The sequence below is a fragment of the Ictidomys tridecemlineatus genome, chromosome 4, assembly GCF_052094955.1.
Source record: "Ictidomys tridecemlineatus isolate mIctTri1 chromosome 4, mIctTri1.hap1, whole genome shotgun sequence".
In the NCBI taxonomy this organism is placed as follows: Eukaryota; Metazoa; Chordata; class Mammalia; order Rodentia; family Sciuridae; genus Ictidomys; species Ictidomys tridecemlineatus.
The window spans coordinates 44,342,987-44,369,332 of record NC_135480.1 but is presented as its reverse complement, the minus strand read 5'-3'; the positions used below and the strand labels follow the sequence as shown (position 1 = coordinate 44,369,332).

The window sequence follows — 26,346 nt, the reverse complement described above, 5'->3', positions numbered from 1 at the left end:
ACCAAGACTCCATAGCAAAAAAACAAATTCAACAAAATATAAAAGATTCTCAAAATAATTTTTCAAACTGAGTGACTAAACTGACTATAGGAAAAACTCACTCCATTACCTCTTTATGTCATTTTGCCAAAAGACTCATTAACATCTCTCCTGTCTCCAGATGTAAAAATAAAAAATGTCTCTAGACAATGTGAAATGTCTCCTTGGGGGAAAAGTCACCTGTTGAAAAATCAATGACCTAGCTGAATGAGGAAAAAAATATATATTTTTTTCCTGGTAGTATGGACTGAGCCCAGTAGCACTCTACCACTATGTTACATCCCCAGTCATTTTTATTGGGTCAGGATCTTGCCAATTTGCAGAAGCTGGCCTTGAACTTGTGATCCTTTTGCCTCAGCCTCCAGAATAGCTGGGATTACAGGATTACAAACATATGCTACTGTGCCCAGTTGAATTAGAAAATTTAAAGGAATTTCATCATTGATTTCTTTTTCTAGTCTCCATAGTGCCTAACAAATGCTTTAAAGTAATGCCTGTTAGCATGAAGCAGCTATAACCTAGTAGCTAACAGATGCAACCAATGATTCTGCACCTTGGGACAGCAGATTCCTAAAGCACCAGTGGTTAAGACTTTGATACTACTCATTATAGGGAGAAGAAACACAAGGACAGTCTAAAATAGCTCCACATAATAGGCTCCTAACAAACTTTGACTCAATGAACAATTCACCAAAAGGTTTCAAGATTACAATTACCCTTGATCCCCTGAAGACAGGTCTCTTCAGTGTTCATGAAAAGATTAATTTAACCACTGAAGCATATAAGGCATGTGCCAGCCCCCTATCTCACAAATCATAAAGCAAGTTTACTGTAGCAGTTAACACAGATAAGTCTCTTTTCTAAAGACTTTTCCAAATCACAATCATTAAAGGAATAGGGCAGGCAGACACAGGACAGACAAAACATTAGGATTCCATCACTACCAGAGTACATTAAAGGGCACATGGAAGGATTTGCAAGGTCCTTGATTATATAACACAAAGTACTCTTTCTAATTTCCTGGGGAAATTGAGAGGCAATTTTACCTTGGGCAGATCTGTAGCCAGAGAGAGCAGGTTTCATTCCATTTATCTGTCCATTGCTGGTTCGGCTAATAATATTCTTGGAAGATATTGTTTCTGACACAACAGTACACTTGGGCTTTAAAGGGGGACCTGGGCTACTAACTGTTCGCCCAGGTCCTAAGCCGCTTACTGGTCTTCCAGGGCCTGAACTACTGATAATACGTCCAGCTGGAACCGAGCCACTTATGGATCGTCCAAGCCCACTGACCGACCGCCCAGGGGGTCCTGAGCTATTCACGGGTTGTCGAAGGTCATGTGGACTGCTTGTAGGCCGCCCAGGGCCTCCAGAACTGCCTACAAGTCTCCCAGAACTACCTGAGACATTGATGGGTCGCCCAGGGCCACTTGAAATGGTTGCAGGTCTTCCAGGGCCATTTGTACCAGTGACTGTCCGCCCAGAAGGATTTGAGTCACTGACTAGCTTCTTGGTCCCACTGGCCGAGTGCTCAGGTCCTGAGCTGGAGCTGCCATTCTGGCGTCTAGGCACAGGGCCAGAACTAAGTATGGACCGAGCAGTCCCTGGGCTGGGTCTCCCAGGGGCTGAGTTGGAGTTGCTGCCTGGCTGCCTGGTACCTGGACTCTTAGCCTTATTGTGTGGGGTGACTGTGGGCCCAGGCTTGGAATGGCTAGGATGAAAAGGGGGAAATTTTTTGGCTTTGTGCTCAGTAGCAGATTTCTGAGTCCCACTGGCAGAAGTCTTTGGGACACTTGGTGAATAGGTGCTAGAGTGGGGCTTTCCAGCCCCATTGAAAACAGGTCTGTCATGACCCTCACGAAGTGAGGGTTGGGAACTACAGCCAGATCCTGCCTTGGTCCTCTCTCCTGGCATGGATTTGGATGAAGACACTGATAAGTGTTTCTCATGGGCTGTGCTGGGTTTGGATTTCTTCTCACTATGAGGAAAGGGCATTCCTTTAGAAGAAAGACGCCTGTCCCCAGAACCTTTGCTAAGTTTTGTGCCCACACTTTCTTTCTGAGAGGGTGCCTTTTTGGACACAGTTGGAGGTAGTTTTGCATCTGTCTCAAGTTTCTTTTTCCTATGCTTTCGTTCCAGGAATTCTCGCTCCCTAAGTTCTTCCGCAGTCATAGGCCGCTCTTCTGATTTCTTCACTACCTTGATCTCCACTGGTTCAAACTGCTTTTTCTCAGCCAGCCTCAGTAAATCAGTGAAGTTCATAGGTGGTGGGGCACTTTTAAGGGGGACCTTTGGTTTGCTTTCAACTTTGGGAGGTACTTGCTCTTCTTCATACTCCTGTTCTGACTCTGCTTGATTGTATTCTAAAAATTCATCCTCTTCTTCCATCTCATACTCTTGTTGTACTGCCTGGCTGGTGTGGCTTTCCACTGCCTGCCTCTTCTTTGACTTTTCCTCAATAGGAATCCCATTGTAACCATGGAAATTATCCTTTGTCCTCTTGGCCATAGCTCTTGCTTTCTTGTCATGTTTGAGCTCAATTCGTTTTTTCACTAGTTCTTCTTTTCTCCTTTTCTCTTCTAAGGCTAAAAAGGACAAAACAAGAACATATTATTTCAAGGTCTCAAGACATCAGTGTGCTCATCTGAAATCAGTAGTTGGCCAAAACAATGTTCAAGTTACAAACTGAAGATATCTAGGAATCAAATGTGGAAGTCATTTGAAAAGCAGCAATTGAGTCATCTTTACATAATAAGTAGATAATATATGGGTTTTTCTATATGACTCAGTAAGTGGGAAATTTGGTTTTCTGCTTTAAATACAGAAAACAGGGCCAGGCACATGGCACACACTTAAAATCTCAAGTGACTTCCAGAAACTCCCAGAGACTCAGGAGGCCAAGGCAGGAAGATTTCAAGTTCAAGGACAGCCTTGGCAATTTAGCAAGACCACTTTCAAAATAAAAAAATAAAATAAAAAGGGCTGGAGATGTAGTTCATTGGTATAGCACCTCTGGTTCAATCCCCAGTACTGCAATAAATACATATATACAAGAAAATGGTTCGTACCAAATAATATACCAAGTTAGGGGAACAATTGGTACCCACTTGTTAATTATAAAATCAATAAATACTTATTCAATCTTTTCTTTGTCATTTAAACTACTACTTGAGTTTCATGGTTTTAAAAAGTCCATGTTTAAATTTTTTAGATAACACTCTTTTTGAAAATATAACATCCTTATTAATTTAATAAAGTACAAAATAAGTAGAAATAGTTTTAGAACCAAGGTTAAATAAGTTAAAGAATGAAGAACTTATTAGGGATTCACTATGGCCAATTAGAAGACATGATCACAATCCTCAAAAGTTCCTTTTTTTTTTTAAGAGACAAGGTCTCATAATGTTGTCCAAACTGGTCCCAACTTCCTGGTTCTAGCTATCTGACTCCCTCAGCTTCCCAAATAGGTGGGACTCCAGGGCATGCTACTGCACCTGGCTCCAAAAAGCTTTTAAGTAGCAGCAAAAGAAAATTTACAAGTTACCAACATATGAACAAAAGGAAAGCTATAAATAAATTTAATACATACAAACATCCACCCCAAATCCACTAGTCTACTGTTTTTATGAACATCCAGTGTTGCAAATAATATATGAAAGTAGAAGACTTAAGACACTTGCCTTTTTGTCTAAGTTCCTCTTCTTTCCTTCTAAGAAAAGCTTGTACGGCTGCTGATTGGACACCTTTAACTTTTGGGTCTTTCTTGGGAGGTCCCACTGCTAAACTATATCTTTTCTAAACATAAGAACAGAGAGTAAAAGTTATAAACAATGCAATTTTAATAGTATAATGTCTAGGGATTGGGGTGTAGCTCAGTGGTAGAGCACTTGCCTCCCATGTACCAGGCACTTGGTTCAATCCCCAGAACCTCAAGAACAAATAAACAAAAGCTTTCCTTCAGAGGTAAGCATTCCAAAGTCTAACTTTTCAAACAAACAGAAAAAATTACTACTTTACTGTCTCTCCTGACTTTGCTATTCCAGATGATTTTCTAGGAGGGAGTTATAGCTATGTAGGCTATTTTGCTTAGAACATTGAAAACACATTTTTATTTGACTATAGGCAAAAGCCAGGGATTAAAAACCATAAATAAAAAACATTTCAAAGAATTTTAGGGGGACTAGAGTGTAGCTTAGTGGCAGAGCACTTGACTAGCATGTGTAAGGGCCTGGGTTCAATCCCCCTGCACAAGAAAAGAAAGGAAGAAATAAATCTAAACAGAGAAGGACCTGATTCTTTATAACCTTTAACCATAGTGCTACCTCCATTGTCGTACTATACAAACTCAGGACAGGAGACCAGTTTCATCCTAACCCAAGAAAGTGCTAATATTATCCTGGAACAGATGGTATTTCTCTAGAAATAGTTTTTATGTTAGTTTTTATGTAACTGCATAAAGAAATGACTAAAAGTAGAATATTAATTTGAATTATGAAAGGAAAAAATTTCATTTTATAAGCATTATTATAAAAGTACTATAAACACAGAACTAATAATTCAGACCAGGGATGAGTCATCTTTAGGACCATTCCACATTATAATTATGGGCCAGAAAATAAGTTTGTTTGTTTTTACAGTGCTGGGGGTGGAACCCAGGGCCTCTCATATGTTAGACAAGCACTCTACTACTTAGATATACTCCCAGCACTTGGATTAAGAATTTAAAGTACCCTCCTTTTGTCTTGTTAGGCAGATGCCAGTTCAAGTATCTCCTGAACCTATTGCTATGCTAGTAGAAAAAGAAACATTAATCTCCTAGAACAAAGTGAGCAATTTATAAACCAAAAAAGTATTCCCACAACTGTGTATGAAATTCTTAGAGGAAAGCCAAAGGATCTGTGCTAACTATAAAGGCTGCCAAATACAAAGTATCTTGAAACAGGCTGAAGTTGCAACTAAATTAGTCTACCAACAAAGCTACTGGTCAAGGAGGCACAGGCCCTAATCCAACCTGAAAATCCTGCATGATAGCAATGCTGAGAACTGACACATCCCTGACAGAAATCCCAAAACAGCACCCCAATTTTTTTTCCCCATTCACCTTGGCTGAGACATAAGTTCCTTTACTAAGATCCTGTTTTTGTAAATTGAATTGTAGACTCTTTCTTTCCCAACATTTAAAGAAGGAAAAAAGAGGGAAAGGAAAACTAAAGAGAAAGATGAGTAATAATGCTAATCTAACTAGATAATATAAAATTGCCCTACTTTACGAAAAGAGAACCTCAAACCCAGGCCCTATCCACAAGCAGCTAACATTTTCATTATGGAAATACTACCACAAATGAGATGCCTGATTTAAACTGATTTAAGACAGAAAGTCACTCATTAACTCCACTCCAACCTACCAAGAAGGTTTGGAAGAAGAGGATAATTTGATTTTTGTTGATTTTCCTGTTCTTGCCCAATTTTATATATATCTCATAGATTCACCTGCCAAATCCATACTAGGATTTCCCCAGAAAAATGTGAACACATAACTGATGTTACATATTTAAAATGGGCTGGTTTGTTGTCTATGTATCATAGCACTGAGCACAACTTAACATGATTCTGAGAAAGACATCATTTGCCCTAATCTGGGAATGCCGAGAGACAGAAACTTAAGAAATGACTAGCAGAAAAGCTGTTCTTGATTGAATACTGATACCCAAAGGTGGGGAGGTATGAGATATAGTTTAAAGCAATGTTAACCAAAATACATTCATGATTTTTGCCTTTTAGTATACTACCTATATTATTATTGACTAATTTTAAAAAACAATGTAGACCTAATACCACAACCTATTATATTGCTGAGCTTTACCTCAGCAATAATACTCATGAAATGGCTGGCTTGAAAAGCTACTTATATTTTTCCAATTCATATCAAAATATATAACTATTAAAATAAAAGTATTTGTGTATCACCTAAAATCACAGTACAATCAAATCTATATGCAGAAGAATAAGGAAAGAGGTATTCAAGAATTCAGCTTTGGGCTGGCACAGTGGTACAACACTGCTTTGATAAAGTTTAATTTTATTTACTGATGTAATCTTATTTACATGAACTGAGTCATAATGAATAGTTTCCTATATTCTCTGAAACTTGAAAATGCATTCAAAGGAATGAGATACCTAGAAAATAGTTTAGGTCACAACCTATAAATCTACAGGTGGCCAGAGAGAACTGGGTCATCACAGATCATCTCTATTTTAAAACATCTTCGAGATATAATTCACGTACCATAAAAACTAACAATTTAACACATACAATTAATGACTTTTCTTATATTCACAGAATTGTACAACTATCACTACTGACTCCAGAACATTTTCATCATTTTGAAAAGAAACCCATAAAAAGCATCACTCCTCCTTCCTCTCTCCTTGTCAACCCCTGGCCACCACACAAGTGTACTCTATGGATTGTCCCATTCTAGACTTTCATATAAATGAAATTGGACATTATGTGACTATGATAGTTAATTTTGTTTGTTAACTTGACTGGACTATAGAAATCAGTTACTTAATGTAGGTGGTCTCATCCAATCAGTTGAAGGCCTTAAGAGTAGGTCTCTAAGGTTTATCTGAACTGAAAACGATGAATTATATCTTAAGACTACAGTAACTCCTGCCTCATTTTCCAGCTTGCTGGCTTTTTCTACAAATTCTGGGCTTGCCAGCCTCCATAATCAATTCCCTAAAATAAATCCTACTGGTTCTGTTTCTCTGAAGAACACTGACTGATAACAGTAGCCTTTTGTATTTAGCTTCTTTTATTTGGCATAATGTCTTCAAGGTTCATGTTGTTGCATCTATCAATATTTCACATCTTTAAGGGATGAATAATATTCCATTTTATAGATATTCAACATATTACTTATCCACTCATCAGTTAGACATTTGGATTGGCTCTACTATTATGAACAATGCTGCTGGTGAACATTTGTGTAGGTTTATGTGAATATGTGTTTAAATTTATCTTGGGTATATGACGACAGATCTTAATATTGAGCTGGAAAGAGCTTTTGAAGGAAGGTTACACTCAAAAGATTTATAGTAATGGAATACTTTATAAGATAGCTTCCCGCAGGGGTAGAAGAGAACGATTTCTTTTCTTCCTCCCTCTTTCCTCCTCTCTTTCTTTGGTACTGGGGGTTGAGTTCAAGAGTACTTTACCACTGAGCTATTTTCCCAGCCCTTTCTATTTTTTATTTTGAGACAGGGTCTCACTAAATTGCAGAGGCTGGATTTGTACTTGTGATCCTCCTGCCTCAGCATCCCAAATCACCTGGATTACAGGTGTGTGCCACTGTGCCTAATAAGAATAATGTTAAAAAAAAATCTTAGGCTGAGAGTATATTATATTCTGTTTAATAAGGGAGAAGAACTATTTGGCACTTTACCCTGCATCAGATGGTCATATGTAGCTCTAGCAGCAGTACATCAAGATGTACCCATCAATTCTGAATCTGATTCAAGGCAAAAGGCTGCTTCATTGTCTGAGCTTCAGGAAAAGCAGCTGGACAGAGTTTCTTTTATTCTAAGAATATCTATTCTATTACACTGCAAGCCAACTCTGTCACTCTGCTGAACCCAATGAATAATCCACAATAGTGGCACTTCTGCCATTTAAATATAGAATCAGAGATTTTGCCAAAATTTGTAATCCTAAAGCCAAACTAGAAAATATTATGCCACTTTAAAAAATCATATGTGTTTATATAGAAACTATACTGTCAGGTCAGGTTATGAAAATAAGGAGCACTCAGTTGGGCATGGTGGTGCATGCCTGTAATTCCAGTGGAGTGGGAGGCTAAGGCAGGAGCATCACAAGTTCAAAGCCAGTCTCATCAACTTAGCAAGGCCCTACACAACTTTGTGAGACCCTGTCAAAAAATAAATAAAAAGAAGGGCTGGAAATGTGTCTCAGTGGGTAAGAGGCCCTGGGTTCAATCCCAGGTACCAAAAAGAGAGAGGAGAAAAGAAAAGAAGGAGCTTTCAGTCTAGAAATATGTAGTTATAGAATGTGTTATATTGGAACCAGTAATCAATCCCCTCTTGAAAGCTGAAATTTACCAGGAGATAATGTAGTGTTATAATTGTAGAAAATAAAAATTTTGTGATGATTTTACATAAATCAGAGTGTTACTGGTTAGAATTAGAGTGTGAAATATTCAAAGAATACATCCTTAACTTTAATAAACACCACATAATTTCAAACATCTTCTCAAAACATCACAACCAAGGAACAAATATAAGAAAACAATTGTTGGGGTTGGGGATGTGGCTCAAGTGGTAGCGCGCTCGCCTGGCATGCGTGTGGCCCAGGTTCGATCCTCAGCACCACATACAAATAAAAAGATGTTGTATCCGCCGAAAACTTTAAAAAATAAATAAATAATTCTCTCTCTTTAAAAAAAAAGAAAAAGAAAACAATTGTTTTCATTAGGCTAGCTTATCCAGATGACTAAAAAGGGTAAAATGAAAACACCTCCAATACATACTATTCACAATTTCTATGGGGTTAAATATAAAATTTACTGTTATTGGGTTTACAAAACATAACTGATTATAAAATGTAATGTCAAGTAGATACTTCGGAGTTTCTAGTCCAACTCTGTTAGAAATGATCCAAAAAAGATAAATGAGAAGCTGGGGTATGGCCCAGCACATGCAAGGCCCTGGGTTCAACCTCAGCACATAAATAAACAAAATAAAGGTACTGGGCCCAACTACAACTAAGCTGGGCATAGTGACACATGCCTGAAATCCCAATAGCTCAAGAGGCTGAGGCAGGAGGATCAAGAGTTCAAAGCCAGCCTCAGAAAAAGTGAGGCACTAAGCAACTCAAGTGAGACCCAGTATCTAACTAAAATACAAAATAGGGCTGGGGATGTAGCTCAATGGTTGAGTGCCCCTGAGTTCAATCCCTGGTTCCCCCCACTCCAAAAAAAAAAAAAAAAAGATAAACTGTATTTACAAGCAATTACACAGTTTGTAGCAGGTCTCCTGACTAAGGTCCAAATTGTTCTCATTATAACATGCTTCACTTCTCATTAACTCCAACACTTTCATCTTAACTCTAACCTTAGTCTTAAGTGACATTCCTTAATTTCCTCTGGCCTCCTGAATTTCATTACCTCAGACAGGTCTACAACTGAACTTTTATCTTATCTTCCTTCACTATCAGACTCACTTCTATTTATCAAGATGGCACTGATAACAAGGCCAAAAAGGCCATAAATACTCCTCTATCCACCAGTTTTGTGGTGTTAAGGATTGAACCCAGGGCCTTGTGCATATGAGAGTTATATCCCCAGCCCTATCCACCAGTTTTTAAATGGTGTTAGTTTGGCATTTAAATGTCTCTCCCTTCAGACTTTACTATACACTAAGAATGTCATTTTTTAAAAAACCACGGGTGCTGGGCATGGTGATGCACACTTGCCTCAAGAGGCTGAGGTAGGAAGATCACGAGTGTGAGGCCAGCCTTGGCAACTTAGTGAGATCCTGTCTCAAAATAAAAAAGGATAGGGGATGCAGCTCATTGGGAGAGCACCTGTGGGTTCAACCCCCAGTATCAAAACAATAAAACAAAACAAAACACCAAGAGTTATTGTCAAAAGCAATATTAGATAAGAGTTGAGACAGGGAGCTGGATGAGTTCAGGCTATATAGATGTCAATCTTTCTTACCACCAATACACTTCTTTTCATTCAACTCAAGGTCATGATTAAGAGCAAAAACTCTGGAGCCAGACTGCCTGGATTAGACTCTCTGCTTGTCATAATAGACCTATCAATATTAGCTCTGTGACCTTGTGCAAGTTCCTTCACCTCTCTGGGCCTCAGTTATCGTCTCAGTAAAATAATTATCTCAGTAAAATAACCTCTTTACATGGTTATTATGGTGATTAAGTTAATACATAAAATGCTTAGAACAATGCCTGGCACAAAGTAAATACTATAAATATTGGACAGTATTAAGAGAATTTCTCCCTAAAACACTGGTTGAGAAGTGTGATTTGAAGTTAGAGACACAAAACTGCCCCAGGTAGTGGACAAGTCATATTCAGATCCAGGAAGGGAGTCATCTAGTTATAATCCATTATAGATCAAATGTTACCCACTGGAAAGTTTCCTGCAGAGACTTTTTCTGTTGGCCCATACTGTTCTTTAAAAGGAAACACTACTATAAAAAATCATAAGCTGGGTACAGTGGCACATACCTGTAATCCCAGCAGCTCAGGAGGCTAAGACAGGAGGATGGCCAGTTCAAAGCTAACCTCAGCAAAAGCAAGAGGCTGGGCAACTCAGTGAGAACCTGTCTCTAAATAGAATACAAAATAGGTCTGGGGATGTGGCTTAGTGGATGAGTGCCCCTGAGTTCAATCCCCGATTCCCCCTACCCCTTGCAAGAAAAAAAAAAATCAAAGACTTTCTTTTGAATACATAGAGCTTGGAGCCCATTATTTTATATCCACTACTTCAAGAAGTTACATCAAGGCTGGAGTTAGCAAGCACTTGCCTAGCATACACAAGGCCCTGGTTTGATCCCCAGTTATAGGAGCTGCAGTGGGGGAGGGGGGAGGTGGAGGTGTTACATGCAGAATCTATCTGGCCCCTAAAAATATCTGAATCTCTCAGCTCAGTTAAAAGTCCCTGAACTCCATTTCTAGTACATGGTTCTTGTACTGGAGGGACAAAACTGGACCCCCAAATTCTCATAAATCTGGTTTCACATGAAGACTTGCTCTTCACTTTTTGGTTTGGGGTGTGGTGCACACCAGATTTTCCATGAGAAGGACCATATAACTTGTCTCATGTATTATAATGAAACTTACAAGAATCCATATTCTAAGCTGTACTATTCTATCATAATGAGACAACTACATTTTGCTATTGAAACCCAGAGAAAAATCAAGTGTAAGGATACCAAAAGTATCTTTTCTCCTTTAAATAAACACAGAGCCAGTGACAATGACTAGTTACACCTTGATCAGCTGTTATTTTGTATTCAGTTTCCACTGGGAAATGACATCGATGCATGATGCAATTTTACCTATATTATGAACGTAAGTATTTCTCTTAAAAGAAATGAGGGACTAGGGATGTAGCTCAGTGGTAGAGAGCTTGCGTAGTATACACGAGGCACTGCCAAAAAAAAATTTAAAAAGGAAGGAAGGAAATGATTCAGGAAATATTAGTACAAGTTGAGCATCCCTAAATTGAAAATCCAAAATGCTTCAAGATTTCTAAGCACTGACATAACACCATACATATAAAATTCTACCCCTGACTTCATGTGAAAGGTTGAAGTCAAAACACAGGCATACTAAAAGTATGTATAAAAATACGAGTCCAAAGTTGATGTATAGTTGATTTAGATTTTAGTCTAATCACTGCTAGTCATCAGACTTCCTACCTGTAGCAAAGATCTGACCTAAGAATCCTGAAAACTAAAATAAATGCCAACTCTAATAGGATCCACATAAAAGATGAGGGAAGAAGATGGCTAAAAGGAGAAAGAGGGCTAAACATTAGAATGGGATGTAGGCCTTGTTGTCAGTTACTACAAAGCATCTGTGGTTCTCAGACCATTAGTCAATTAAATTTAGGTCAAGCAGGTTATATGTATGCCACAGAAGTGTTGTATGTGCATCTATCTTAAAATGCTTCTTGACTTGGATGGTATTTTATTTATAAGGTTACTTATTTTACAATAATTTGTTACACTGTATAATCTGTTATTTTTTTTTACAGCAGGGAGTGTAAAGACTTCTGTCATCAATTTTTCTTTACTTCTTTAGAGCTATATGGGGGGCTAGGGGTAGAGCTCAGTGATAGAGCACTTGCCTAGTATATGAGACCCTGGTTTGATCTCCAGCACGTCAACAACAGTATGTGTATGGGGGGGGGGTGTATACTATATATGCACACATATATAGTATTCAATACATATCCATACAATGTATATAAAACATACACACATACATACAAAAAATTATAAACATAAATATAGAATTTGTTAATATATATTAAATATGAGGGAGGCTGGGGATGTGGCTCAAGTGGTAGCACGCTCCTCTGGCATGCGTGTGGCCAGGGTTCGATCCTCAGCACCACATACAAACAATAATGTTGTGTCCGCCAATAACTAAAAAAAAATAAAAAAATAAAAAAAAAATAAAAAATAAAAAAAATATGAGGGATATATGGCATGGACACATGGCAATATCTTAATATTCTGTATGTTTGCAGGTGCCCAAATTATTTTAAGCTGATAAAAAAAGTAAAAGCAAACAGATGAATGAAGTTAAAACAAAATCATGGATTAGCCAGGTGCAGTGGCACATGCCTGTAATCCCAGCTACTTGGAGGCTGAGGCAGGAGGACTGCAAATTTGGGGCCAGACTCAGCAACTTATTAAGACCCTGCCTTGAAATTTAAAAAATAATAATAAAAACAAAAGATGTAGCTTAGTGGTAGGACACCCATGGGTTCAATCCCCAGCCCAGGGCAGAGCAGGGTGGGGGGCAGAGGGAGATGGATTAAATTTAATTTGTTCTGTTAGTTTCTTTTTTGTGACTTTCATTTCATGTAAAAGGACAGGGATTTTAATGCTAACAAAATCAAACTTCTAGGCTGACTAATTTGGGGGGGGATGGGAATATGATTCATAAAATATACAACTGCTACTCATCTATTAAAATTAAAATTACTTCAACAGTTTATCCTTTTTCACTTTGTGATTGCAATTATAGATGGATTACATATACACATATACCCATATACACACACAAACACCACACATATATATCCTCAAATGTACACATATTTTGAAGTTTTCTGCTCTAGAATTATTTACCAGCTTTTCTCCCAGCAGCCATTGGCTTTTAAAATAAGAAATGACTAACTTGATTCTTGATTCTTAGAACACTCCTAAAGTTAGTATTATCAATCTTTGACCTCAATTGAAATTCTGGAGGATCTAGAATAATGGACCAAATTATGCAAAGAGAATAGTTACCAGACCCAAAACTGATTTGTCTAGAAAATTTACGTGCACGTATAGCAATTCTGTTGTTCAAGGTTAGATCCCATACTTCAACATGCTGGTTTATGGTACACATCTTAGGAGACTGATTACTCTTGAGTACTTGGGATGGTGAATGACTAAGAAAAAATATAATTCATACGTACAATATGTGATATTATATACATATATTGTACATATGTGTATGATATTACATGTTATATATGTATTATAATATCACAATATATATTATATGGCTCTATTCATTATTTTGTTATGTCAGATCAATATTTTCGAAAGGGTAAAAGAAAACGGCCAGATTCAACAAGACAAGTGGCTGAAGATTAAAAAAAATCCATTATATTGTATAAACCTAGGAAATACATATTATATAGTAAGAGGTTAATTAATTCCAGTTGAACTGACTTTGAAAGTAATGATTTAAGTTCCACACCTCACTGCTCAAACCGCAGGTATCACAATGCAATTTATCGGTTTACAGCTGTGCTGCGGGTACCATCTGAAGATCCAGAAATGATTAGTTTATGCAAAACAGCTACAACCCCACAAACTAGGCACTCTACCAATTTAGTCTTTGGCTTTTCCACTTTAACCGGTCTGCGAATTTCAGTGAATTGGCAAACATGTACTAAGTAAATGGGAACTAGATTTCAAACAAAGACTGAGTGTGGAAGGGCACAGGTAAACGGAAGCTGAAACTATCTCGCCCTTCTGTTGGCCCAGATTTCGCGGAATCTGCTCAAGCTCTCTTCCAAAACATAGAAGGTAATACTTCCACGGCTTAGCAAGCGATAAGTGGGTGGGGCTCAGTGGTGGGGGCCACGAACGAATAAACTCCGTTCAAGAAAATATTAAATGTTTAACCCGAAGATCGTCGAGAAGTCAGTCAAAAGGCTATCAAGCCAACACCCTAAAGCCCCTTAAGTCCCTTACATACATTCTTCCTCCTCAACCTTTGCTCTTAAAAGTTATGCCGAAGCCTGAAACTACTATCGCTAGATTCCACTAAGCGCCAGGTGTGCATCACTCCCAGGCTTTCCAGCAACTCCAAAGCACACAAACTGCAAAGTCCTTGTTGCAGGGGTAACTAACCTGGCGAAACCCCACCACGGGGAGGCTTTCTCCGCATCCCAAGCTTCTCTTTACCCCGAAAAAAGGAAGTAAGACATTCAGGTCTTTCCTCTCCCGGGCAGAGAGGCAGCTGCCTGAAGTTCCACGGGCCACCATTCCGAACTTGAAGACTAGGGTCTCCTACATAGCACCCCGCCTGCTACTTACCGGCACATTGTTGACACCTTGTCCTTTGGAAGCTATCAAGAGAATTTCTCTGAAGTCCATGTTTGGCCGAGGAGCAGAGACCGGGCCAAGCACTCGGAAAGCGGCGAAAGCACGCCTTCCCGAGGCAGCCGCTACACCGAGGGCTCTGCCTCGGCAACCCCTTTCCCACCCCTCCCCAACGCACCCACTTCCGGCGCCTTCCAATGCCGTCTGCCCTCCCTCTTCGCTCCAGCGGCCTATATCCTCTGAACGGCCTCAGAGCTCGCGAGTCTGGCGTAACTTCCGCTTTCAGGATGAGACACGTAGAAACGTGATACGTGGCTGCTGGGGCGGGCTCAAAGGGGAGGGATTAAACCCGTAGCCGACCAAGGAGATGCGGCCTGGGTGTGGCTAAAGGAGAGAATGCTTGTCTGGCAGCCTGGACGAGCGGCCTGGTAATGTTGTTGTGCTTTGTGGGTACCGGTAGTGGAAGCGAGGGGGTGGGGTGTTTCTTGCCAGGCCTGGGCGCTCACGTCCAAAACCGTGGCGTTCGGACAGTAGAGCCGATAGGTCTCGAGACAGGGATTTCAGTTACCTGTTAATGGGTGCTTGCAAAGCTGCGCAGGCGCACACGGCTTTGGTTGGTGGTCTTAGATACACGTTACTCTTCTAAGTCCTGGCAGCTACGGTGAGCTCAAGTCCTCGCTGGGTGTAGAGGCGGTGCTTACAGCTGTTGACCCATTTAGATCATAAAAAGTAGCCAGACTCTGTTTTGCTCAGGGAATGAAGCGATTCTTCGCACACAGACAGCCTTAACATACTAAGATGCACTGATGAATATATATTCTGCATATATATTCAATATATATTCATTGCGAGCCCAGTTCTGGCTTTCATTTGAGAGTTAACATGGGTCTGTAAAGTCATTTCGACTCAATTAACTCAGATAAATGACTAGGTAAGACTGGGCCTGAGTGGAAACAGGCCAGGGATTGATAGCAGATGGGCACAAGGGAATCTTTCAATATGGTAGAAATGTCCCCAAACAGGATCATGGGGATGGTTTTAACAAAAAATCATTGAACACTTGGAAGGGGTGAATTTTAAAATAAAGTTATATGTAAATAGCTATTTTAAAAAATAGGCAAAGCTGCTGGGCCTTACTTTTTCAATTGGAAATTCTCCAGTTTCTCTTCAGGCTGCCCAAGTAACAGACCAAGGTTAAACCTTTATCCTAAGAACTGAAAATTGTGAACTTTCCTATTGCCATTGTGGAGCCCAGCATGGCATATAGCTCACATGTTCCATTCTTACCATAGAAATACATACCCATCTGTTTTGTTTTGTTTTTTAAAGAGAGTGAATTTTAATATTTATTTTTTAGTATTTGGCGGACACAACATCTTTGTTTGTATGTGGTGCTGAGGATCAAAACCAGGCCGCACGCATGCCAGGGAAGCGCGCTACCGCTTGAGCCACATCCCCAGCCCCCGCATCTGTTTTAAGTAGTTCACATTTGTGGGGACTATCTTACCTTCAAGATATTGCATCTCCAACACAGAAATGGGAGGTTATAATCCATGTATGTATAATTTGTCAAAATACACTTCACTGTCATGTATAACTAAAAAGAACAAATAAAAATTTTTTTAAAGATACTGTATGTCAGTTTTATTCTCCATAAAAATAAAATAACAGTAGGATTACTATCAAATATTGTATATGAGCATAGATTAGTACCTGATTCTAATGGGCAGAGTTGTGCCCCCACAAAATTCTTACATTGAAATCTTAACCTCCAGCACCCCAGAGTATGACCCTATTTAGAGATAGGGTCTTAAGTTGTAAGGGTCCGAGGAAACGTCGGAGGAAAAGACCACAGGAGACTGACTCATGCAATTGCAGAAGGGGATTTATTGAGGATCCAATTCAGGGTGCTGAGGCTCCAGGCTCACTCAAGAAGGAAGAGCAGTCCAGAGCCCCAGGGAGGGGTCGGGCAGTGCTTAAGTACACTTTTTGAGGAGGGCAGGGACTTTAGACACATCACTGTCACCTTTGACAAATCACCTTACACCGCGCGAAAATCAAACAACAATTCTTAGACTTGATTAGTACATTCATTGGCAGGAACAGGGCGGGCTGGAGTGATAGGTCATTCCTAAGGAGGGGTTACATTTAAACTGATTGGTTAGGGCCCTGAATGCCTATGTGACAAGCTGCACAGGGTCCTAGGCTATTAATCAACTAAATGGCCAGTAGGGCATTGTCTTAACTGCCTTAGGAATTTCAGGTTCTGTGTGCAGTTCAGAAACTTTATAATACCTAGTCCTTTACTTTTTAACCCAGGCTTTGCAGTTTAGAAGCAGCTTTACAATGCCTGGTCCTTTACATTTTAACTCAAGCTTTGCAGTTTAGAAGCAGCTTAGAAACTTTATCCTTTCAAAGTGATATAGTAAATGTGAGGTTATTAGGGTGGATTTCTTTAGATATAAATATAGTTAGATACAGAGGAAATCCCATGAAGATTTGGGGATTTCAGAGAGAAGACAGCCAAGCCAAGAACAGAAACCTCAAGATAATGACAGTTTGATCTTGGACTTTTAACCTCCAAATTTTTGAGAAAATACATTTCTGTTATTTAAGCCACTAAAACTGTGGTACTTTGTTATAGTAGGCCACAAACTAATACACTGATGGTAAGTACTCAGTTAATGTCAATTAAATTTGTCTCTTAACAGTAGTAGGGATCAAACCCAGGCTCTTTGCACATGCTAGGCAAGTGAACCAGACTAGCTCAATATCCCTTTTTTTTTTTTTAAGAGAGAATTTTTAATATTTATTTTTTAGTTCTCAGCAGACACATCTTTGTTGGTATGTGGTGTTGAGGATCAACCCGGGCTGCACGCATGCCCGGCGAGCGCGCTACCGCTTGAGCCACATCCCCAGCCCCTCAATATCCCTTTTATACATTCATAAGGCCTTCACTCTTTTCCTTCACACAACCTTTCCCAGTTTGAAATTACATATTTATGTGTGTTTTTCTAATAACCGGTATCTCTTGTGGTAGACAGTAAAATCTATTACAGAGATGAGCCTATTTTACCCTCATCACCACCACAGTTCTCTGTTCATGCACATAAAAGCAGCAATAAATAACTTTAACTAAAGAAATGATAAATGAAAAGTTCCCAGTATTCAGTATCATGATAGCTACCATATATTGAGCCCTTATATGCCAAATGTTTGACATGGATTGTCTGGTTTAATCATAAGTGCCTAAAAGCTATTACCAAACTCGGGTCCAAAGGCTCATCTCATGGAAAAACCAGTGTCTGAGAGACGCATGCTGGGGAGAAAGAAAGGCTTTATTCAGTGGCCAAAGAATGTAGAAGAGGGAACTTTGCTTAAAAATCAGCATCGTAACTCCAGGGACTTGAGGAGGTACAGACAGTATAATAATGATGAGGGTGAGAGAGATAGCCTAATAAAAGGGAGAGAATGTTCACATATTTTTGGAGGGATTAGGTGAAGATCTTTCAGGAACTTGGGTGCCATCTCTTTTCATTCCTTTCATGGTCTGGTATTTCTGATATGGTAGCTGGTAGGTGTCTTTAAAGAGTGGAGGGAGAGAGACTAAGGCAAGTCTAGTTCAAATTAACTTGTGTGGTGGTTTTGAACAAAATATTTCTGAAATGATCAACATGTCTACATACAGTGCTGAGTAGAATTTGACTCAAAGGTTAAGGCAATAAAGGAGACAGACACAATGTGAAGACAGAGGTGCCAAGCCTTTTCATCCCATTCCAGTCACCCATTGGACATCGGTAGGCCCAAATGGAATCAGTGTTTTTATCAAAATCAGCCTTCAGGTCTCTAAAGAGTAATCCAGGCAACTGTTAAAATCCACACTTAAGTAGTATTATCTATAGCAGAGCTTAGTGGGAGACTAATGTATTGAACAGCTGTATGACATCCCAAATTAGTGATCTTTATTTTAAATTTTTTAGTTGTAGTTGGACACATTGCCTTTATTTTCTTTATTTTTATGTGGTGCTTGGGATTGAACCCAGGGCCTCACATGAGCTAGGCAAGCGCTCCATTGCTGAACCCCAGCCCCAGCCCCCAAATTAGTGATCTTTATGACAACTAAAAGCAAATAAAGCTAGAGGGTTTACTTAGGCTTTTCCTCAGTAACAAAGGCACTACTTAGCACTATTTTATATATGAAGAAACTGGACTAGTCAAAATGAACATGAAGGAGATTAGTCAGATTAGACTGCCTTTGTTTTGTTTTTGCTGTGCTGGAAATCAAACTCAGGAGTGCTCTACCACTGAGCTACATTCCTAGCTCCCTGTGCTCACGCTCCCCCCTCCCCCCCCCCCACACACAATCTTTTTTTAAATTTTGAGACGGGGCCTCCTTAGGTTGCCCAGGCTGGTCTCAAACTTGAGATCCTCCTGCCTCAGCCTCCTAAGTAGCTGGGATTACAGGGATGTGCCACCAAACCCAACTAGAATGCCTCTTGACATTTTTTTTTAAGTTGTTGATAGACTTTTATTTTATATTTATTTATATGCGGTCCTGAGAATCGAACCCAGTGCCTCACCCAGGCAAATGCGCTACTGCTGAGCCATAGCCCGAGCCCCACGTCTTGACATTTTAATAACCCATTTGACCTGGTATAGATGAAACAAGAATTAGAGACAGAGAGTCTGTGTAGATAGATAGGGTCGGATGGCAGAAAAGCAGGTTTGGGTCTGGGTAGCTGGAGACTTTGATTACCAAGATTGCCTGTCTATACTGCTCATCTCAGAAGGTTGTTAGTGAAGAACCCCCTGAGCAGACAGGGAGCTGCCAATTAATGCCCCCTGGGCTGCTTCCCTTCCTGCTTGGATTACTCCACTTTGGCCCTTGCAGCCTACCAGCTTCTCACCTTTTGGCCATCCCTCTGGCGTCTCCTGGGCCTGGTCACCATAGATAAATAGGAAGGAGAGAGTTAAGGGGGAAGAGAACAGGAGAACAAAGAAAACCTAAATGTGTAAGCAGGATGCTCCTACTTCTTGGGTTACCAGGATACCAGGTATAGCCCTCTTTTCCCTCCTGGGAGAAATCTGTTACTATTTTTCAAATAAAACTTGCTTTCTATGCTTACCTCAGCCACTTCTCTAATGTTCAAACTTCAACATTTGAGGAAGCAGAACTTGTCACTGATAACTGGTGGTATCATAGATATTTACACATGAAGTTATAATTTAAAAGGGCTTGGATTAGGAAGCTAATATATAGTTAATCAAAATCACCAAGAACAACTGTTAGAGGCGGGAATGAGTAATAAGGGAAAAGAAGAAAATTTCCAGTACTCTTATAAAATTTAATATTGAATTCGGCAAATATTTCCTGAAAAAATACTGTGTTCTCAGCCCAATGGACAATACAAAGAAAGGGAAGATCCAACCCCTGCCTGATCAAGGCATTCATTTTTTTTTTTAAAGGAGAGAAAGAGAATCTTTTTTTTTTTTTTCTTAAGATTGACACAACACAATGCCTTTATTTTTTTTATGTGGTGCTGAGAATCAAACCGGGGTCCTGCCCCGTGCTAGGTGAGTGCTCTACCCCTGAGCCACATTCCCAGCCCCATGGCATTCATTTTTTGTATGAACATAACAATGATGTAAGACAGGACTAACTGCATTGGGGGTACAAAGTGCAGGGAGTAGGGTTATCAGTTCAGAAATAAAAACACAGATACCCAGTTAAATTTAAAAGGCAAACTTAAACCAAAAACAATGTTGTTTCTCTGAAATTCAAATTTATGTGTCCTGTATTTCATCTGGAAACTTTTAATAAAAGTGATGGAGGGCTGGGGATGTGGCTCAAGCGGTAACGCACTCACCTGGCATGCATGGGGCGCTGGGTTCGATCCTCAGCACCACATAAAAATAAAATAAAGATGTTGTATCCACCAAAATCTAAAAAATAAATATTAAAAAATTCTCTCTCTCTCTCCTTAAAAAGTGATGGAATATCAGTTAAAACATGAGCAAAGACAGAGTCAGAAAAGTCAGGGTATTGAGAAAAGTAGTACATTTATTTAGGAAAATGGTAGGAAATAAGGTCAGAAAAGTAGATGAAAGCCCAGAGCAAGGGTGAAGGAAAGAGCAAAGTCTGTGAAAGATCAGTCAGAGAAGTAAGAACATTAAAATCACAATGAGGGCTGGGGATGTGGCTCAAGTGGTAGCACGCTCGCCTGGCATTCGTGCAGCCTGGGTTCGATCCTCAGCATCACCTCAGCATCACGTACAAACAAAGATGTTGTGTCAGCCGAAAACTAAAAAAAAATAAATAAATATTAAAAATTCTCTCTGTCTCTCTCTCTCTCACCTCTCTCTTTAAAAAAGAAAAAAAAACTAAAAAATAGATATTAAAAATTTTCTCTCTCACTCTCTCTTAAAAAAAATCACAATGAGATATTCTTTTTGCATATCAGATTAGAAAAGTTTAAAATGTTAGGAACCAAGCAATGCTGATAAAAATCAAGGAAATAAGATCCTGCAGAGGGAAATTAAGTTACTTTAACCTATTTGAAGACAATTTGGCAAAATAATAATATAATAAAATCTAACACTGTGTATTGTGTGCTATTCTTCTAAGCAATTTTTATATATTAACTAGTTGAATTTTCACATCAACCCTAGTGGTTGATCTACCACTTGGCTTCAGTCTGTGTTCTATGGTATATTCTTATCCATCAAAAATCTAAAATGCAACTACTCCAATGTGGAAATTGCTTGTCTAGAAATATGTCCTATCAACATATTCACGTGAATGCAAAGACAATTGAACAGAGTTATACATTATAGCATGATTTGAAAAAGCAGAAGACTGAAAATAATGTTCATTATTAGGGAGACAAATTAAATACATTTTGGTATAATCTCAGGAAAACTATTCAACCCTTTAAAAAAAGTGAAATGGAGCCATATATATGCATATGGAATGATCTCCAGATATATTGTTAGATGAAAAAAAGCAAGATATAGGACAATATGTTCTAGTAGGGCTTTAAAAAAAGTGACTATAAGGGGCTAGGGTTGTGGCTCCCTGGTAGCGCAAACTTAGCATGAGCAAGGGTTATTTTTGTAACCAACATAGTTTTGGTACTATAATGAAAACACAAATAACTGGGACAGAAATGGACTTCAAAGGAGCAAGAGGAGTCAATCAGGCAGGCACTGGAGGGGCTCATTTCCTGGGTAGAAATATGGCCCGCCAGTTATAGAAGTGCACTGATTTTGTAGTTTACAATGAGGGTGAATTAATTATAGGAGACAGAGGCAGAAGTTGTCTGTCTGGGCAATCAGGAAAAAAAGTTCTAAAAAGCCTGGGACTCATGGTGTTCAAGGCTCTGGGACCCTTTGTTACCCAGAGCTTTTCTCCTTCCAGGCCTCATCAGCAATGAGAAAGGGTCAAAGTCCAAGGCCCAGTATTTCAGTATCCGCCTCCTCCCTTCAGCACCTGTTATGGTTGGGAAGAGATAAATGTTTGCTTTTGGTGGAGGTGCTAGAGATGAACCCAGGAAGGGATGAAAGTTTGCTTTTTCCCTCGGGGCCCTTGTTACTGGGAAAGGATTTCCTGGGAGAGGTTTAATGTTTGGTTAATTTCCCTCCTTCCTTTGGGACTACAACACTTTCTGTTTTTCCCAGAGGCTGTCTTGTAGGAATATTATTTTCTATAACATTTCAGGATCAATGCCCAACAAAAAAAGTGAGAAAAAAGTGAACTTAGAGGGCTGGGGTTGTGGCTCAGTGGTACAGCACTTGCCTAGCATGCCAACTGGATTCCATTCTCAGTACTGCACATGAATAAATGAATAAAATAAAGGTCAGTCAACAACTAAAAAAAATTTTTAAAGTGAACTTAAGAGTATGTGCACTTGTATATGCTTGTATATATTAAAGTTATATCCCAAAATAATGGGGCCAAGAAGATGATCTACAGGATAGTTGCCTCATAAAGGAGAGTATCAGTCACAGGGCCACCTCTTACTGCATCTTTGATGTTGTTTGAATGCTTTTCCTTGTGTGTCTACTGCCATTTCAAAATTTTTTTCTTTCTTCCCTTAAAAAAAAAAAAAAAAGTAGGAGAACAGTCTTCAAAGAAAGCCATATTTGCCCCTTTTCTGAGAGTAATTTTACAGATTGTAAAATAGTCTGTCAGAGATTTCTTCCCAAAAAGGACTCCATGGGGAACTGATCTGCTGCAGTGGCACTTTTATTATTATGAGTGAGAGGAAGAGGCTTGGGCAGAGCAGAGCAAGCCCTGTGTGTTTAGCTGTCTCAGCACCCAGTTCCCTGGTAATTAAGCAACCTTAACCTGACAGAGTTTTATAAGCAGCTTCAGCAATCTGGTGAGGGGAGAACTGAGGACTCAGGTTAATGGGATGTGAAGAAGAACAGGTGAATATATAATTCAAGCCATATGGTAATAAAAGAAAGGTGAGTGTGGCTGGTTGGGGCCATTAGGAGAAAGGCAAAGAGAGGTAATGTAAACAGAAAATAATGGAGTGAGCTGGGTTTTGCAAATCACAGGTCCTTTCCTAGCTCTGCTGTGGAAAGGTTATATGTCTTTAGGCAAATAACTTTCTTGTATATTTTAGTGTATGTATGACAAAGTATTTGAATACAATGTTTGATGTAAAAACTTTTTTTTTTAAAGAGAGAGTGAGAGAAGAGAAGAGAGAGAGAGAGAGAGAGAGAGAGAGAGAGAATTTTTTTAATATTTATTTTTTAGTTCTCAGCGGACACAACATCTTTGTTGGTATGTGGTGCTGAGGATCGAACCCGGGCCGCACGCATGCCAGGCGAGCGCACTGCTGCTTGAGCCACATCCCCAGCCCCTGATGTAAAAACTTTTCAAATAACATAGAAATCCCCATCAGCCTCAATCTCACTTCCCTCCCCCAGAAGAAACTACCATATTAGGTTGCTGGTCTCTAACTTGGCTCAAGTGATCCTCTGGCCTCAGCCTCCAAGTAGTTGGAATCATAGGCATTTGTTACCATGCTCAGTTCTGAGATTTTTTATATGCACAATTATGCCTCAAGTACAATATTTGTATTGTATATATATAGATGTATTATATTTATGTAAGATATGTGAAATATATCTGTTGTTTTCATATTGATGTCAAACAAGTGCTGCTGTCTGGCCCATATAGAAGCCAGCCTATGTGGGTCAGACAGCAGTTTTTGCAAAAAGAAAAAGTTTTATTGAACAATCAACATCCAAGAAGGCCAGGATCCAGTAAAGCTCAAATCTGCCTCCTTGATCAGTTGGTAGAGGGGGAATTTATAGGAAGGGAGAGTGGAAATGTTGCCTATTGATTGGATGGAGAGAAGGGGGAGTTTTAAGATTCTTTTGTAAAGGTATAACTTGTTATTATGCCTCTTCATAAATTGTGTGTTTCTTTTTGGGGAGAGTTACCATGTTCTACATGTAGGATTTTAATATTATAACTTCAAAAGGTCATTAAGCTGGTTTCTTTTGTATACCTTGAAAGGCTGATTCCATACCATTCTTTTTTTTTTTTTTTCCTTCTAGGATTGAACCCAGGGGTGCTTAACTTAACTCCCAACACTTTTTATTTTATTTATTTATTTATTTATTTATTTATTTTTGAGAGTCTCACTAAGTTGCTTAGGGCCTTGCTAAGTTGCTAGGACTTGCCTTGAATTTGTGATCCTCCTGCCTCAGCCTCCCAGGCCTCTGGGATTACAGGTGTGCACCACCATGCCCAGCCAATATAGGACTCTTATAATAAAAGGAAACTACACCAGAGATGCACACAGAAAGAAGACCAAACGATCACACAAGAAGATGATAGCCATCTGCAAGCCAAGGATAAAAACCTCAGAAGAAATCAACTTGAGGTAGGATAGAAGACATAAGGATAGGTAGAAAGGTGACAGGTGGAACAAAACAAGAGTGTCTATGATTTAAAGTCCAGATTTAAATTCTACTTTCCCATGATATTAAGTCCACATTTAAATTTTACTTCTACATATTTTAGTCACAAACAACACTATTAAATTGATTATCAGACCTTTTACACAATGACCTCTCTTTTAATCAGAACCTAAACAAAAACAGGTCTGAGAATGCTTTTACTCAACATATAGATTTCTCTGTAATTTATTGTTAAGATCTGGTTATTTTGGGGCTGGGGATGTGGCTCAAGCGGTAGCGTGCTCGCCTGACATACGTGCGGCCCGGGTTCGATCCTCAGCACCACATACCAACAAAGATGTTGTGTCCGCCGAGAACTAAACAATAAAACATTAAAAATTCTAAAAAAAAAAAAAAATCTGGTTATTTCATCTCCATATCATACTCTCCATCAAACCCTTAATGGTTCATAGATGTAGTTCTTTGTAAATTCACAAAGTAGAATGATGAAACCCCTAGATGGGGAAATTAATAAAAATTGTTCACCAATAATAATGAAGGAAACAAATCCTGATAGGTAATGATTAACATGTCCAGTGACCAGCACAAAGAAGAATTAAAAATGCCCTCTTGGAATTTGCCTTGCTGAGGGGTAGCTAGTGTGTTCTCTCTAGTGTTGCTACTCTGTTTCTCACAGTATGTGTGATAGAATTTTTGGTAGAAGCCAGCGCAGTGACACATGCTTATAATCCCAGTGGCTCAGGTGGCTGAGGCAGGAGGATTGCAAGTTCAAAGCCATTCTCAGCAAAGGCAAGATGCTAAGCAACTCTGTGAGATCCTATCTCTAAATAAAATACAATTTAGGGTTGGGGACGTGGCTCAGTGGTCGAGTGCCCCTGAGTTCAATCCCCAGTAACCTCCCCCACCCCCCCAAAAAAGAAAATTCTTGGTAAAGCCAACATGCACGAGTTGCTGGGTTGGATCCCTAACACTGTAAAATAAATAAATAAAATAACACTGTAAAAATAAATAAATAAAAGTTTTTTTCCTGTCAGTACAAATTGACCTACTGGTTTTTAACATAGATGTTGATTCATATTCCTTGTTATGTACTTAATATGGTTTATTTAACCATACTGCTATTTAATGTTTATACTTTAATTTTTTATTTGTTCTAATTAGTTACACATGACAGGAGAATGCATTTTGACCCATTGTACACAAATGGAGCACAACTTCTCATTCTTCTGGCTGCACATGGTGCAGAGTCACACCAGTAGTGTAATCATACATGCATATAGGGTAATAATGTCTGTCTCATCCTACCATCCTTCCCACCCCCACAGCCTCACCCCTCCCCTCACTCCCCTCTGCACAAACCAAATTCCTCCATTCTTCCCTTTCCTCCCCCCACCCCACTATGGAACCATATTGTTATTAATAAGTTATAAGACGTCTCACAAAAACTTACTATCATGAATAGTGTTGTAGTGGAAAGCCTTGGATTTGCTTTTTTGTACAATGATCCTGTTTCCCTTTTAGTTATTTAGATATTTAGAGATTGGGTTGCTAGGATGAAGGAATGCTTTTTTAGATTTTGATAACTACTACCAATTTGTCCTCCAAAAAGGGCATACCAATTTAGAGCCCTATTAGCAATATATTGGAGCACACTTTTCTCTATACATCATCAGATCTGGGTATTATCAAACTTTTGCCAATTTGATGGGTGAAAAAATATCTCATTGTCTTATTTTGCATATCCTCAATTATTAGCCAGCATCTTTTCATATGCTAATTGATGATTTGTTTTTCCTTTTCTTCTTCTATAAATTGCTCACATCTGCAGTGCATAGTTTGATTATTTCTCTGGCATCATTACCATTTCCTCTCCCATTGTAGAAATTCCATCAGGGTGGGATAGGCCCCACTCCCAACTCTAGGGTAGTCCCCTGAACCCCATTGCCTTAATCAAATCATTAAACTTTACCCTCATTTTCCCAA

The 26,346-nt window shown here is 39.2% G+C and overlaps 2 protein-coding genes across 6 annotated transcripts in view; one reads left to right on the top strand and one right to left on the bottom strand.

The window, feature by feature from the left end:
- Nucleotides 1-14,610, bottom strand: part of Spty2d1 (SPT2 chromatin protein domain containing 1) — a 21,565-nt gene extending 6,955 nt beyond the window's left edge. Inside the window, exons 1-3 of the mRNA XM_005326737.5 lie at nucleotides 14,419-14,610; nucleotides 3,720-3,834; nucleotides 1,086-2,624 (exon numbers count right to left, since the gene is read on the bottom strand). Of these exons, the coding sequence (XP_005326794.2) occupies nucleotides 1,086-2,624; nucleotides 3,720-3,834; nucleotides 14,419-14,478 (1,714 nt within the window). The 5' untranslated portion in view covers nucleotides 14,479-14,610. The remainder of the gene's footprint in view (nucleotides 1-1,085; nucleotides 2,625-3,719; nucleotides 3,835-14,418) is intronic.
- Nucleotides 1-26,346, top strand: part of Misfa (mitochondrial sheath formation associated) — a 100,111-nt gene that overhangs the window by 70,812 nt on the left and 2,953 nt on the right. Inside the window, exons 1-2 of one of the 5 annotated variants that reach the window (XR_013437727.1) lie at nucleotides 14,583-14,852; nucleotides 23,998-26,346. The exons of 1 other annotated variant lie outside the window; for it this stretch is intronic. The gene's annotated coding sequence lies outside the window, so the exon portion shown is untranslated. Of the gene's footprint in view, nucleotides 1-14,582 lie in introns of those variants that run through there. 3 more of the 5 variants (XR_013437726.1, XR_013437728.1, XR_005733610.2) reach the window with 3 other exon arrangements.